A 15564-nucleotide genomic window follows, 5' to 3' on the forward strand; every position below is an offset into this window, starting at 1 on the left:
GAAGGAGGGAGGACCAAAGATAGGGCTGGATGGGGCAGAGGGGTTAGAGGGACATAGTAACAGACTTCTGCCAAGAGACTAAAGAGGAGGAGAGCGCAGAACTACACAGAAGAGGGCAGTTTATTCCTCCCCCCCACATCTTGTACAGCATAATGCTGAAAAGGCCTTACTCTTAATTGCACAGTGGTCCTCTTTATAACCATGCACAATCCATGCTGAGGGCAGTCATTTCCCATTGTTCATAAAGATTCCATGTGCCAGCAAGTAAATCAGCATCATTAAACACAGAGCCCATATAACTAAGCTATGGAAGCTTCCCAGGCCAAAGTCATGAATTTATAGCACCTATATAAATAGAAAAAAGATTCATGTGGTGACAAAGCATCACATTTCATGTCAAAGGCATATATATATGAAGCCTGCTATATGCCAATGCTCTGTTGTTCATGTTTACAATATTCCATCCACTAACTTTACAAGTACAGGGCCTTCTCCAAATGTACGAGGTCTTCAGCATATGACTAAACTTTATGCTCTTTTGAAAAAGTGATGGAGAAGATAGTACAGCACTGGGACTCTTCTGAATTTGAATTGTCCCAAGGGTGTGGGTCACTTCCCAAGATTATTGCTGTTGCAGAGGCCTTGGGCACTGGCGCACCTCAGTCCCTCCTATTCTCTAGCTGTGGCACATAACAGTCTAGTCTCCTGTGGGCTGTGATACTTCGATCTAATTTCAGTTGTTGGGTTCAGTGTATGAGTGGCTGGGTGGTACTGGTGGCCTGTGATATATAAGAGGTCAGACTACATGATCTGGTGGTCCCTTCTGGCCTTAAACTCTATGAATCAAGCCATTCAAATTATTTCTTAAAGCTGTTAGAAAAAGCTTTCATCCAGAAATAATACAGCTTCCAAACTTGGTATTTGGGAAGGTGGGAGGCTAACAGAGCTATTGGGCAAATTAAGGTAATTCTAGTGACCTAAATTGTGAATGCTTTGGAATGTTTTGGGTTTGTTTTGTATACTGGAACCTTTACTTTGAATTTTCTGGTTTTTAATATTAGGTCACTGCTGACAAATCTCTGACAGACATGGAATTGGTATCTAATAATCTAACAATACTGAAATGTTATAATTTTATGACCACTGTGTGTTACCTCGCCACTGAAGTGAAGTGATTGTATATTGGGTTATAAGACCTCCTTATACAAATGTGTTGTTCAAGCTTAATAGGGGACAATGAGTAAAACAAGCAGGAAAAGAGCACAATAGATCAAGACAAGCAACCTTCCAACACACAAGGAGGGCAATTACAAAACAGTGACTCCTGGTTCCAGGTTGAAGTGACACAGCTGTTCTGCTAATGAACAGATCAAAAGAACCTTTAAAAAGCCCTTCTCAGGAGAGGAAGGGGAGGGGAGTGTCAATTGTTGGGTGGACACAGAGAGAGGCCCAGCAGAGGTGTTTAAATCAATTGGCATTCGTATAAACTGGTTTATTGTTATTATAGTTCTTCTCTCATTGATACAATTACCAATAGATTTCCTATTTTATTTTCCAGATATAAAGTTATTTCACATAAAAGAAATAGAAGACAAACGTTCACTTTTATTATTTATATTATAGTTGTCAAACAACACTCTTATTTACTTATCCATCTATTGGCACAGGAAAATTCACACACAAGTGGATTCATTTATCTTCATTTACATACAAGGAATGTCTTTACATTCCTATCTACCTAACAGCAGCAGCAGCTACTTCTTAGGATCTTAGGTATGCATCCGAAGAAGTGGGCTGTAGTCCACAAAAGCTTATGCTCTAATAAATTTGTTAGTCTCTAAGGTGCCACAAGTACTCCTGTTCTTTTTTCTTAGGATCTGTTGAATGAGGAATCATCCCTGAACTGGAGCCTGATCAAGCCACATGCAGTGAGAGTCATTCCTGCACTAGGCCCCAGCCAATCCACAAGCCAGGAGATAGTCTGGGGATACTCCGACCAGGTATATAAACCTCACAGGTAAAACAGCAGCTCAGTCTGCTCAGCATCACTTCATGGCTTGGAACTCTCCTCTGCCTGACAGTGGTGATAGATTCCACAGGCTCCAGCCCTGCTCTTGCTCCAGTGTTGTCCCCAGTCCTGCTCCAGCCCTGATCTGGCTCCAGCCCAGCTCCCAGCCCTACCCTTGCCTTCTTCCAACCTTCCTCCTGACTCCCAATTCCGGCTCTGACCCCCAAGACCAGAGTGCCATTGCTCCGACCACTAGGCCTGAGCATTCTTACCTCAGTTTCTGACAGGTTTCAATTAATTGTCAATATGAAGTCAAAGGAGAATTTTCCATAAGAATTTACTTTTCCAAATTATATGCGGTTTTTTTTTCATTTTTCATGGCTTTTCTCTTCTCAGAGAAAATACACCTCTACCCCGCTATATCGCGACCTGATATAACACGAATTCGGATATAACGCGGAAAAGCAGCGCTCCAGGGGGGGCGGGGCTGCGCGCTCCAGCGGACCAAAGCAAGTTCGATATAACATGGTTTCACCTATAACGCGGTAAGATTTTTTGGCTCCCGAGGACAGCGTTATATCGGGGTAGAGGTGTAGTAAAGTTTCTTTATTAACCTGTCATCAGTAAAAATTGGTATACAAATTAAATAAGTATCTTGCATTTATTTCTATTCACCAGCTATTTTACTGTCATAGAAAACTAGAGAAATGTGCTTTCTGAAACTTTTTTGAACATTAGTTAAGGTTGATCTTGGACTTTTTTTCCCCTTCAAACTATATAAATCTAGGAAATAAAAAGATAAAGTTTACTTTTCCACTTTCATTTCTAAGAATAAACTATTAATGATATTCTGTATATTCCCTGTTAAGATCTAAAAATCACATTACCACAATTCAATAATAACCTGCTATGGAGCCTGAACTCCATCCACTGCTACTTGCAAGAACATTGCATGATTTGGAAAACTAGTGTGGAAATCAATGCAAATTTAGCAAAGATAATATAGATAAGGGTGGAATGAAAAAGAGAATAATGTCTGGAAAAAGAAATATTAAGAAACCTAAACAGACAATAGCTAGTAAATTGACTGTGTAGTTTAAAGCTTTTCGAATTGGGGACCCTCTGTCTTCCTCATAAAGCTGTCTCTTTCCCATTCTACCTGGCCGAATAGGAATATTACCTTCCCTGTGGTTGCAAGTCTACAAGCAAAGGATCACTGCATGTGGGATTCAGTGTGAGTACTCTGCAGATAGTGATACCTGCAATCTGAGCAGCACATGGCAGGCTTGCAGAGCTGAGAAAAGACCCACTGTTTCCAACTCACAATTTTACTGAGAGTCTCATAATATTTGGTGTTTTTCTTAAAGCCCCAGTCCCTGGAATCATGAGATTACATAAGAATCTCAGTTTTTATTTTTTAAAAAGTTTCTAGCCCTCATTGTTGCAGAGAAAAGCTTGAAAATGTGAATTCTGAAGGCTCAAAGACCAGAAAGCAAATGAAAGGCACTCAACACTTATTGTGTTTTAATATCTCATGATTTTAGCCAGTCTCATAATTTTGGGGGCCTGAGTCATGATTTTTGAGTCACAATTTCAAAACTATTATTAAACACGCAGGGTGTTGGAGTCTGGCACATCCACTTCTCCAGATGAAGACACCCTCATATCTATATATAAATGGCAACTAGCCTCAAGATACAGAAATGAAGGGAACACACAGGAAGCCACAACCATGTTAATTTTTCACACCAATCTGATCTAAAACAGAAATGAACACGTACTGCTGGCTAATCCAACCTTGAGCACGTACCAAGCTGTGATTCCAGTTATTTCTAGCTATCCAGTGACAAGCGACAGAAACAGATCTCCCAGTAACTCTGAATTACTGACACAGCAGGGACTAAAAGCTACTTTGCTTTGCCATTTTAAGCAGAAGCCTCGGTTGTTTCCCTCAGATACTCTTCCCCAGCTAAATACATAGTGTTTCTGTCTGGCTCACTTGCAGGAATGTTTGTTCTCTTTCTCTTCTTGCTTGACTCCCCTCCATTCTCAACTGCACTTTCAGAAACCAGAGGGCCAGTGGTGTTGGTAAACTGCAGAGGTCCGTTGTTAGTGGCAGGATCAAAGGGCAGCTGACTTAATCCTGTAAAAGAGAAATAACTCATTAGGGGGATATTTTCAGATTTTCGTGATCTTCATATAGTATCACAGAAATTGGAGAAGAAAAGACACATCAGATACCATATACTGCATGCCCTGAGGGACTAGTGCAGGATTCTTTCCCTCATTCTGTTCTCCAGGGATTTGTCTGATAGTTATCACAGGAAGCCAGGGTTGAATGAGCTCCCCCTCCCTGCCCTGTTGATGAACTGGGGGAAAAGACATAAGGAACTGACTGTATTTGCATAGACACACTTACTTTACTCATGTCAGAGTGTTGGGGAGGCTCAGGATTAGGGCAAAGGGTTGGTGCGGACTCTGGGGTGGGGCGGGGCTGGGGATCAGGAGTTAGGGGTGCAGGCAGCCTGCCCCGGGGGGCTGGGGCCAGAGAGGAGGACTCCCCTCAGTCCTCTCCCTGCCAGCAGCAGTGAGCTCTGAAGGAGGGGCCCCCCTCTCCCTCCTAGCAGCACGCTCACCCCGCACCACTGTCACTGCACATGCTCCTAGGGCCCCTCTCAGGTCCAGGAAGCCCCCTCGCCTCCCCTACGGTGGGTGCTGGGGGGGGGGGAAGGGGGCTGCCATCACATGTGCGCCCAGGGCCGGCTTTAGCAAGAGCGGGGCCCGATTCCTGGGGGCGGGGCTTGCTGCGAATCGAGCCGCGCCGCGCCCGGGGGGGGGGGGACCCGAGCCGCGCCACGGGGGCCGCGCCGGGGGGGGGGGGGGGGACGGGACACACGACCCGAGCTGCGGGGACCGGGCCGGAGCCGACCCGGGCCGCACTGCGGGGGCCGAGCCAAGCCGGAGCCGGGCCGCGGGGGCCGGGCTGGAGCCAAGCCGAGCCAGAGCCGCTGGGGCCTGCGGGAACGGGCCGCGCCTCCCCAGAGCCCTTCTCCTGCCCCCACCACCCCAGCTTACCTTGTGCTGCCGGCCCGCCCCTGCTTCGTCTCAGACTTCCCGCGAATCTCTGATTCGCGGGAAGCAGGGGAGGGGGCAGAGCGTTCAGGGGAGGGGAGGAGGGGGAAGTGAGCTGGGGGCGGGGTGGACAGCTGCAGCGCGGGGCCCAATTCAGCCGAATCGGCTGAATCGGCCTAAAGCCGACCCTGTGTGCGCCTCCTCCCCTGCTGCTGCCCCTCACTGGGGGTGAGGGATGGGGCTGCCCCTTGCCCAGCATGGGGCAGAAGCGGTGACTGCGGGCGGGGGGGGGGCTGTGCTGGTGGAGGGTCCTGCCGGAAAATGTAAGGGTCCAAGGTGGAAGGTAAGGGCAGCCTACCCTGCCACTAGTGGATGGGGGGCACTAGGACCCTGCAGTGGCAGTTGATGCCAGGAGCCAGCAGAGCGGAGTCCGCCTGGAGCTGCAGGGGAGAGGCAGGGACACTCCGGGACCCAGGGGCAGTAAGTGGGGCCGGGGGACACTCAGGTGTGGGGGGGTGGCAGGCAGGGCCGGGGATGAGACCCAGCCCCAAACATTGGTGGAGCCGGGCCCCCGGGCCCTGAATATTGCTGGAGCCCGGGCACCACAGGCCCATACAACTCGCCGCCCCTGCACAGAACCATTTGGCAAGTGGTTCTTCAAAGACAATGGATGCCAGATTCTCATTACTGGATTCCATCAACCTGGAGGTATCCAAGGACATCAGCGCTGCTCCCTCTGGGCACAGAACCACTTTGGTAAGTGGCTCTCCAGAGAAGACAGGCCCAGGTCCTCAATACTAGATTCTCTTAACCTAGAGACGCTTGAAGGCCAGAAACGCTTTGGCAAATCGCTCAGAGTCAAGGGCTTTCGCTCCTCCTTGTGTACCTCTGGAACCTTCCATGAGTGGGGAGACAAGGAAGGGAGAGTGGCTCCAATGGCTAGGACTCAGCAGATGGTTCTGGAAGCTTGTCCAACAAGTTGGAGGCCTCTCAACTGAAATTCTACTACAAGAAGCAGCACTAGACTCTGAGTTTGAGAGTTTTGCGAGAGATACTCAGTTATGTACTTATCTCACAAGCTAAACAACAAGAGTCTAAGGGGCAATGTGATACAGTGGAGCAAAAGCTGCTAGGAACAGTAGGAGACTGTTCACAATGGAGTTCATCATGGAGCACAGTGGAGTTCATCTTCCCTCACCACTTTCTGCTATGCTGTATTCCAACTTCTTCATTTACAAGTGTTTACATGTGACTGGAATCTTGGTAAGGATTCCAAGCTAAACCATGCATGGTCTGGACAGGTGGCCGGCTACTATTTCAGCCCCTATTGCGTAGAACGAGTGTTTGATTTCAACACACACTTTAAAAGCCTATAAGGTTGAGCTCTGATATTCCTATTGTGAGGGTTAAATATCGCCATATAAACGTCTGAAACCTCATTATAAATACCTGAACTTTGACAGGCCATGAAGTTCACAAGCAATAATATGTTATATATAAATGCAAATGATTTGCAAACTCTGGACTAAAGGAAGCAGTGCCCTTTCCTTGTGCAGAAGAGGGATGATCTTTGGTTTAGTGCACAAAAACTACAGCTAACTAAGAAAATAACTATGCAGTAGCATTCAGAAGCTCCAGTCAGGATTGGGACCCCACTGTCCTAGATGCTGTACAACACATAGAAAGAAAGAGTTCCCAACTTGTATAGCAATTTGTCACTTATGACATATGGTGACCTAATGCAAAACAAACATTTTCCAGTGTCTGTGTGAAAATGGCAAATGGAGCTTGCCAAGAGACAGAATATTTTACTTCAAAACAACTCAACCTCTCTACCTCATACAATGGGCTGGAATTCTTTTCAGAAATCTGCTTTTCTCATGGCACCTGCACTAAAAATACCAGGGAATTCTCCCATCACTGCTCTAACATGGGGCAGCTCCAATTTAACATGGAGCTTTTGTACAGAATATCCTCCCATGTTTGCACCAGGAATGACTGTTTCTTCCTAAAAGTGGGTGGGGAACGAGGCCCTGCACCTCTGTGTCCCTACCCCTGTCCCTCCTCTTCCTCTCAAGGCCCCGCCTCCTGGCCAAGCCGGAGCCAAGAAGCCTTGTCCCCTCCCCCTGCCTCAGATGGCAGGGCCCCCAAGAGCAGCCTCCAGTCTGTGTCCTGGACCTCCTCCCAAGGCAGGTGGAGGGTCAGCAGCTCTCCACAGCTGCCCATGCGGCTCTTATCCCGACTCCAGCTTGGCCTGGGGATGGGGTCTCGGAGACCGAAGCGCTGCAATCAGGCCATGGTAACAGCTGTCCAAGCAGCTGTTGGGCAGGAGGTCCGGGGTTGGAGACAAGGGCCAGGGGCTGCTCTCAGGCCCCTCCACCCCAGGCATGTGGACAGCCCACAGCTCCCCAGGTCCTCCGGGCTGGGCTCCAGCTTCCAGCCTGGCTGGGGCTGGGCCTCAGGGGTAAGAGGAGGGGAAGGGCCAGTGGCGAAAAGCGGATGGGCCAGGCCCGTCCACTTTTAAAAGTGGGAGGACCATGGCCCCTTGACCACTCCATACTGACGCCCCTGGTTTGGATCATCATCTAGATCAGGGATCGGCAACCTTTGGCACGCGGCTCGCCAGGGTAAGCCCCCTGGTGGGCCTGGCCGATTTGTTTACCTGCCACTCCCACTGGCCGCGGTTCGCCGCTCCAGGCCAATGGGGGCGGTGGGAAGCAGCGCAGGCTGAGGGATGTGCTGGCCACCCTTCCTGCAGCCCCCATTGGCCTGGAGTGGCGAACCACAGCCAGTGGGAGCCGTGATCCGCCGAACCTGCCGACGAAGCAGGTAAACAAACCGGCCCGGACCGCCAAGGTGCTTACCCTGGCGAGCCGCATGCCAAAGGTTGCCAATCCCTGATCTAGATAGTGTGCACCAGTGAAGGGTTAAAATCCATGTGCATTTTATATAACAACCTGGTACATGGATTGTGCCAGCTCTTTTCCAGACCTAAAGTCCAGAGTTTGGTCAAGAGACCAGAGGCCTAGCAAATAGTGATTAGCTGCTGACTAGGCTTATTTTGGCAATGCAAATTGCCAGGTGCTGGAGCTAAGGACCAAATAATTGTGTCTTATTCAAAGTTGCAGATTGAACAAAGAAGCCCTGTTTCGGTTGTTAGTTTCTTTTGTAGAGAGATGTTGTTCCCACATATCCAACCTTGAGTTTATGAAAGGTTGGCACTTGTCAGTATAAGATATGGCCTCCTCCCACCTCCCTTTCCCAGGGACCAATGCCTGCCTTAAAACACAAAGGAGACAATCTCTATCGTCATATATTTTCACTGTTTCTTTGTTTTAACCCCTAGAAATGTACCTGTTGAACAATCAAAGGAGTTGCTTCATTCCTATGAACCCCAAATCAGAATTCAACATATATATTTTATACTGATAACATTTTATCAAAGTATTAATTAAATGTTAACTTGCTAACTTGAGACCATGGGCGGAGACATTATGTGACCTATTAACCATTGGCTAATGTGCTATCTTGTCTTGCGGCTAAACCTAACCCGGGGTGTGGAACTGCCTACCCCGTCACTTTCCCCGCCCATGGAAAATCCATATATTCCATTGTAATAAATTGATTAACAGTTTCTCTGAGCCTAATAAGCAAGGTGACACTCTGCCAGCACTGTGCATAATGAACTCCTATGCTTAACCTTTACACAGTGTGGATTTATGTTCCTTCAACCCGGCAGAGCAACTTTACAAAATGCGTACAGAATGGGGGACTCTATGCTGGGAAACACTGGCTCTGAAAAAGACTTGGGAGGTCAGTGGATAATCATCTGAACATGAGTTCCCAGTGAGACGTTCTGGCCAATAGTGCTAATGCAATCCTAGGATGCATAAACAGGGATCTCTCAAATAGGAGTAGATAGATTATATATTTCTGTATTTGGCATTGGTGCGACCACTGTTGGAAGACTGTATCCAATTCTGGTGTCCACAGAAAGTTGACAAATTGCAGAGGGTTCAGAGAAGAGCCACGAAAATGATTAAAGGATTGGAAAACATGACTTCTAGTAATAGACTCAAGGAACTCAATCTATTTAGCTTAACAAAGAGAAAATTAAGAGGTGATGATCAGTTTATAAATACCTACATGGGGAACAAATATTTTAGAATGAGCTCTTCATTAGAGCAGACAAAGGCTGGAAATGTTGAAACTAGACACATTCTACCTGGAAATAAAAACACAAATTTTCAATAGTACGGGTAATTAACCATTGAAACAAAGTTCCAAGGGTTGTGGTAGATTCTCCATCACTGTCGATTTTTAAATCTGGATTGGATGCCGTTTTAAAAGATCTGATCTATTTCAAACAGGAATAATTCTGGAGAAGTTCTATGGGCTGTGTTATGCAGGTCAGATTAGATGATCACAGTGGTCCCTTTTGGCCTTAGAATCTATGAATAACTGTTTTCAGACTAAAAAGCAACGGAGGGTCCTGTTTTCAGATGTTTTCAGACTATTGGGCTTAGTGTCACGAGTGGCAACACTGGTCTTCTCTAAACGCCTTTTCCAGAAGCTTGTGATTTGCTCAGACATTTTCCTCTGGGACAGAAATTGCAATCACTCTCCAGTTCAGTGGTGGAAGCTTTTTCGGAAACAGAGAACAAAATCCAGAGGATTTATTGAATTATGTCAGCATTAAAAAGAGCTTGACGTTTAAAAAATGTTCAGTATTTTTTCCTCACACAGATAACTCCCAAACACCAGCTTTGTTTCAGAAGTTCAGACTCTGCCTTCTCATAGCCCTCTTTGCCAATTGAACAAGCTGTTTTTTTATATTACAAAATTACTAATGTGTGTAAATGACATTCCGTGCAAGAGTATACCACTTTCCTTAAGTAAATAAGAATGCGCAAAAGAAGCCAATGAATCTCTCTCAAAACGCATCCATTGAAAGAGGGACAAGAGGACTTGGATTGGTCCTAATCAAGACCCACTCCACATCCTGTCTTGCCCTATGAGCCCACTAACCCCATCAGCATCTCCACCACCAACTATGATTCACAAACAAACTTGGAAGGATTCGATTTTTCTTAGTATATGTCACCAAGCATTGATTTCACTAGACACACACAAAACATATTTCCATCCATAATAGTTGAAATTTACAGATAGGCAAAGTAAGTAAAATGAGAACTTAGAGTTTGATTTAAGGATATTAGCTTTTTCTATTTTGACATGTGATGCTGACAATTTGTATTTTAATAGTCATAAAATGTTAGCTTTTTAAATCTCAATGTCTACTCTCATTATGTAATTTTTGTCTGGTTCCCTGTAAGTTCTCACCACTCTGAAAATTTATATCAATACAAACCAGAAAAAAATGCTTGAAACCCATAATTTTATGCAACTGAAAATTTAACTGGATAAAAATATAAAAAATGCTTAAAAACAAACATTGATATTACCCATCAAAATTATATTTAAAAAAATCAAATTCTGCCAAGCATATTCACGAATGTGCTAACTGGTGCCCAGCGTACCCAACCTACCATTGCTGCTGTCTCCTGTAGCTCTGGCCTCACTCTCCAGCTGCTCTATGTAGCACTGGAGGAAAACGCTGGGGATCTCCATAGCGTGCAAGTTATGGGGTTTCCTGGTTGGGACACTTCCCTACCTATGCTTTTTATAGATTCCTAGAATTTAACACCAGAAAAGACAATAGATGCTCAGATATTAATAGTGACATAGTGCTAAATATTATAGTCCTGGAGCTCTGCCTCTCCCTTCCATGCCCCACCTTACACTTGCCCTCTGCCCCTTCTCTCCCCCATCCACTTTCTCCACCCCCGACCTTAAACCTGCCCCCTACCCTCCTCCTTCTCCTGTCTCCTACCCAATCACTTCCCCTGCCTTTCCTCACACTCAATTCACACGCTCCACTCTACTCGCCCCTCAGCTGGTCAAAACATTCTTTGGAGTGGCTGAGTAAAACTGTCAGACCCCCACTCTCTGATGGTAGGGGGCTGTGACATTACCCAGATGTAGTAGAAAAAGAGAGCCTGAGACATGAGGCCGGGTATAAGGGCTTGGTGTAAGGCCTAAGGCCCAAATTAAAGTCAGGTCCTGCTGATATATGGCAAAGTTAGCAAGAATCAGGCTACGAGCAAAAGTCAGACCCTGTTACAAAGCAGATGCCTGCAGGTTCACCATTCAATACATGAACTTGGCAAGAACCGGGCTGGCATTGCAAAAACACAAGCACTCCTAGGCACTGAGTATTCATGTGAACACATTCCAGAAGGGTAGTACCAGAATACCCCGATACCAAATTTAGTATAAATACACTCCCCGAAAATAATACAGGGACACTCTAACCCCTCCTAAAGATAAGGTCAGGATGACAGGGTGATGGATAGAGATATTTTGATCGAACCAACATGTACAAGGTAAAGGGTGGTAACTAACCACATTAGAGGAGCATATTTTTCTAGATCTTTAATCATTGTTGATGCTCTCCTCTAGACTTTCTCCAGTTTGTCCACATCTTTCCTGAAATGTGGCGCCCAGAACTGGACACAATACTCCAGCTACGGCCTAATCCATGCAGAGTAGAGTGAAAGAATTACTTCACATGTCTTGCTTACAACACTCCTGCTAATACATCCCAAAACGATATTTGCTTTTTTTCCCCCCAGTGTGAAACTGTTTACTCATATTTAATTTTTGATCCACTATGACCCCCAGATCCCTTTCCGCAGTACTCCTTCCTAAGCAGTCATTTCCCATTTTGTATGTGTGCAACTGACTGTTTATTCCTATGTGGAGTACTCTGCATTTGCTTTACTGAATTTCATTCTATTTACTTCAAACCATTTCTCCAGTTTGTCCAGAGCATTTTGAATTTTAATCCTATCCTCCAAAGCATTTGCAACCCCTCCAACCTTAGTGTCCACAAACTTTATAAGTGTTCTCTCTATGCCATTATCTAAATCATTGATCAAGATATTGAACAGAATCAGACCCAGAACCCATCCCTGTGGGACCCCCCCTTAATATGCCCTTCCAGCTTGACTGGTAACTACTCTCTGGGAATGGTTTTCCAACCAATTCTGCACCCATCTTATAGTAGCTCCATCTAGGTTATATTTCCCTAGTTGGTTTATAGGTCATGAGAAACAATATCAAAAGCCTTACTAAAGTCAAGACATACCACATCTACCACTTCCCCCCATCCCTTGTTACCCTGTAAAAGAAAGCTATTAGGTTGGTTTGAGATTATTTGTTCTTGACCTGGCACAGTTCAGGAAGGAAACATGCCTCTTATAAGCAATCCTCTGCGGGGATCTGCTCTTGTGCCCAGGAGAGTGTTTCTTGCTCTCATGGTGGGACTTGTTCTTACTTTTCGGTGCCAACAATTCCACACAATGGTTCATGCTCAGAGGGGCACGGCTCGACTGTGGAGGCCACTGTACAGGGTGGTCTCCCTGGCCAGAAGCCAAGTGCATTGGAGGCCTCATTGCCTCTTCCATCAGGAACGTGCAGAAACAGAGCGCACTGGCCTCTCTGGTTCTGGGAGGAGGGGACTTACAGATCGTACACTCTGCCGAGATGTGTGCTTCTCCCAGGCAGTAGAGGCACCATTGATGCTCGTCACAGATGGAAAAGGAATGAGGGTAGGAGACGAAGCTCTTGAAGCCCAGGATCCTGAGCAGTGATGAGGGATTGAGTCCCCCGACTGGAGAGGGGTTTTACTAAACTACAGACTGTACTACAACTATAATCGCTATATCAAATATATTAACTCTCCCCATAAGCTATACAGCATAAGCAAAGTCTAAATTATTTACAATAAAGATAAAACTCTTCTCTGGATAAGAGTGAAGGAGGAATAGGGTCTCAGACTCAGGCCATGCGATGGTATGAGGGAACTGGGGTGGCATCGACCCACACTGGCCCTTTTATACAATCAGTCACGCGCACAAGGAAACATACTGTGCATGTGTGGGTCAACAGATGCTACTGGGAAAGAAACTTCTAAAGTCGGGGCATGGCACACATATGCACTAACATGTGGAATACACATAGGGAGCATCACTCAAAGAAGGACGTGATCATGGTTAGCAAACAGTGCCTGGAGCACTGGGCCTGGTGCAAGATTTAAGGCCTGAACCAGATGCTGTGAACCAAAGTCAGGCCATGTATTAAAGCAGATGCTTGCAAGTTCACTCTCCAGTACATGAACTGGGCAAAGCTGTTGCTAGTGTACCAGGTGTGATGTTGCACTCTATATGATTTTATGAAAATATGCTAATGAGTATGAATATAATGTAACTGGAATATGCTTCATGCAAAAGGTCTCTTGTAAGGTATCGTTACAAAGCTTGTAATCTACTGAGTGTGGTTATCCTATTTGTATAAATGTATCACTCTTGTATCTGAAACTAGAAATATAAAATATAACTCTGAGGGCCTATTGTAATTATGCAAAGTGTGGGCCATTAATGGTGGTTTGGAATCTTGATGGCTCCCATTAACCAGGACAATTGTCTGTAGATGGCTCTGTTTTACTTGTAAGTCTTCCTGTATACATGTGTGCTGGCAAGTAGGTAATGAAGTCTTACAGTGACATGTGATCATGTCCCCTGAACTGTAATCCATCTTTAACCTGGCACTTTTCCATTGAGAAGAAGGGGGTGGGAACCCAGAAAGGGACAAAGGATTCCCGCCTTATACAAAAGATATAGAAGTGGGTGGAACAGAACTAGGGTGACCAGATGTCCTGATTTTATAGGGACAGTCCCGATTTTTGGGTCTCTTTCTTATATAGGCTCCTATTCCCCCCACCCCCCGCCCTGATTTTTCACATTTGCTGTCTGGTCACCCTAAACAGAACAAAGTGGAGAGCCATCATGAGAAATCTCCTAGCTACCACCTGAGCTGGAACAAGAGCTGTACCAGGGGAAAGGATTGTGCCCAGACTAGGAAGGCATCCAGTCTGTGAAAGAAATTTATTGAAACATCTCTGAAGGTGAAATTTTATCTGTATTCAGTTTTATTACTGTATTAGACTTAGATTTGCATGTTTTATTTTATTTTACTTGGTAATTCACTTTGTTCTGTCTGATACTACTTGGAACCACTTAAATCCTACTTTCTGTATTTAATAAAATCACCTTTGACTTATTAACCCAGAGTATGTATTAATACCTGAGGGGGCAAACAGCTGTGCATATCTCTCTATCAGTGTTATAGAGGGCAAACAATTTATGATTTTACCCTGTCTAAAGCTTTATACAGAGTCAAATGGATTTACTTGGGGTTTGGACGCCATTGGGACTTGGGCATCTGAATGTTAAAGACAGGAACACTTCTGTAAGCTGCTTTCAGCTAAGTCTGCAGCAGTGGCGCACGTGGTTCAGATGCTGGGTCTGTGTTGGAGCAGACTGGCGTGTCTGGCTCAGTAAGACAGGGTGCTGGAGTCCCAGGCTGGCAGGGAAAGCAGGGGCAGAAGTAGTCTTGGCACGTCGGTTGGCAGTTCCCAAGGGGGTTTCTGTGATCCAACCCGTCACACCAGGCACTAGATATTTACGTAAATATATTCCAGCTAGTACAGATATATCCCAATTTAGTACCAAAGAAAATAGTTTAATAAAATAATGAATAGGGATGTTTTGTCCAAGATATCAGGAACAAGAAGAGGAAACAAACAGATGTTATGAAATACATAAAGTAGTAAGTTGTGTATTCCAGAAATTCCGGCTGCTGATTTAGCTGTTCTTTGCTCTTGTGTTCGCGTACCTGTAACCATGGAGCCAGGTCTCACGGAGCCAGGATGTTAGCAATAAACCTGGCCGAGTGCCTTTGTCACTGAACAATGCCTGTGGTCTTTCTTTATAAGTAACATCAAAATCTGTTGAACAAGCAGGCCACCTTATCTGCGGCTAAAAATAAGCAAAAACAGAAGCACTGAGAAGCCTGAACAGCGTTACTATGGCAACAATGTTCCAGCCGTCAGCACTCAACTACACTAGATGTCTACTACACCAGCTATCTGCGCACATGTACACACGCAAGCCAAGTGAAAACATATAAGAACATAAGAACAGGCATACTGGGTCAGACCAAAGGTCCATCAAGCCCAGCATCCTGTCCTCTGACAGTGACCAATGGCAGGTGCCCCAAAGGGAATGAACAGATAGGTATAAGAACAGCTATACATGGAAATTGCATCTCAGCTGTTGACTGCTACAGCTTCTTTGGCTGGCGTTGGAGGACTGTTTTCTTCATTCAGCTGGGTGTACTAAAAATTTTGAAACTGCATGGAAACAGGTTTGGCTTCAAAGCTGATTTTTCTTTTTTAAGCATTTTAATGTTGAAAGCACCCTGAGTCAATATAGATGACTCTTGTAAATTGTGAATTACGTTTAAAATGTTGCATTATGACATTAATATTGATGCATTAACAACAGTATTTTCCAGATTGT

General features: G+C 45.4%; 1 protein-coding gene across 7 annotated transcripts in view; it reads right to left on the minus strand.

The window, feature by feature from the left end:
* The window catches only part of ENOX2 (ecto-NOX disulfide-thiol exchanger 2), a 157151-nt gene that overhangs the window by 107269 nt on the left and 34318 nt on the right, over positions 1–15564 (minus strand). For all 7 annotated transcript variants that reach the window (XR_008446190.1, XR_008446191.1, XM_054039734.1 and 4 more), the window contains exon 2: positions 4008–4151. Coding sequence is in view for 4 of the 7 variants with exons in the window: in XM_054039734.1 (XP_053895709.1) it covers positions 4008–4151 (144 nt within the window). In the remaining 3 variants the exon portion in view is untranslated. The remainder of the gene's footprint in view (positions 1–4007; positions 4152–15564) is intronic.

This window comes from Malaclemys terrapin, chromosome 9 (genome assembly GCF_027887155.1).
Source record: "Malaclemys terrapin pileata isolate rMalTer1 chromosome 9, rMalTer1.hap1, whole genome shotgun sequence".
NCBI classification, from domain to species: Eukaryota; Metazoa; Chordata; order Testudines; family Emydidae; genus Malaclemys; species Malaclemys terrapin.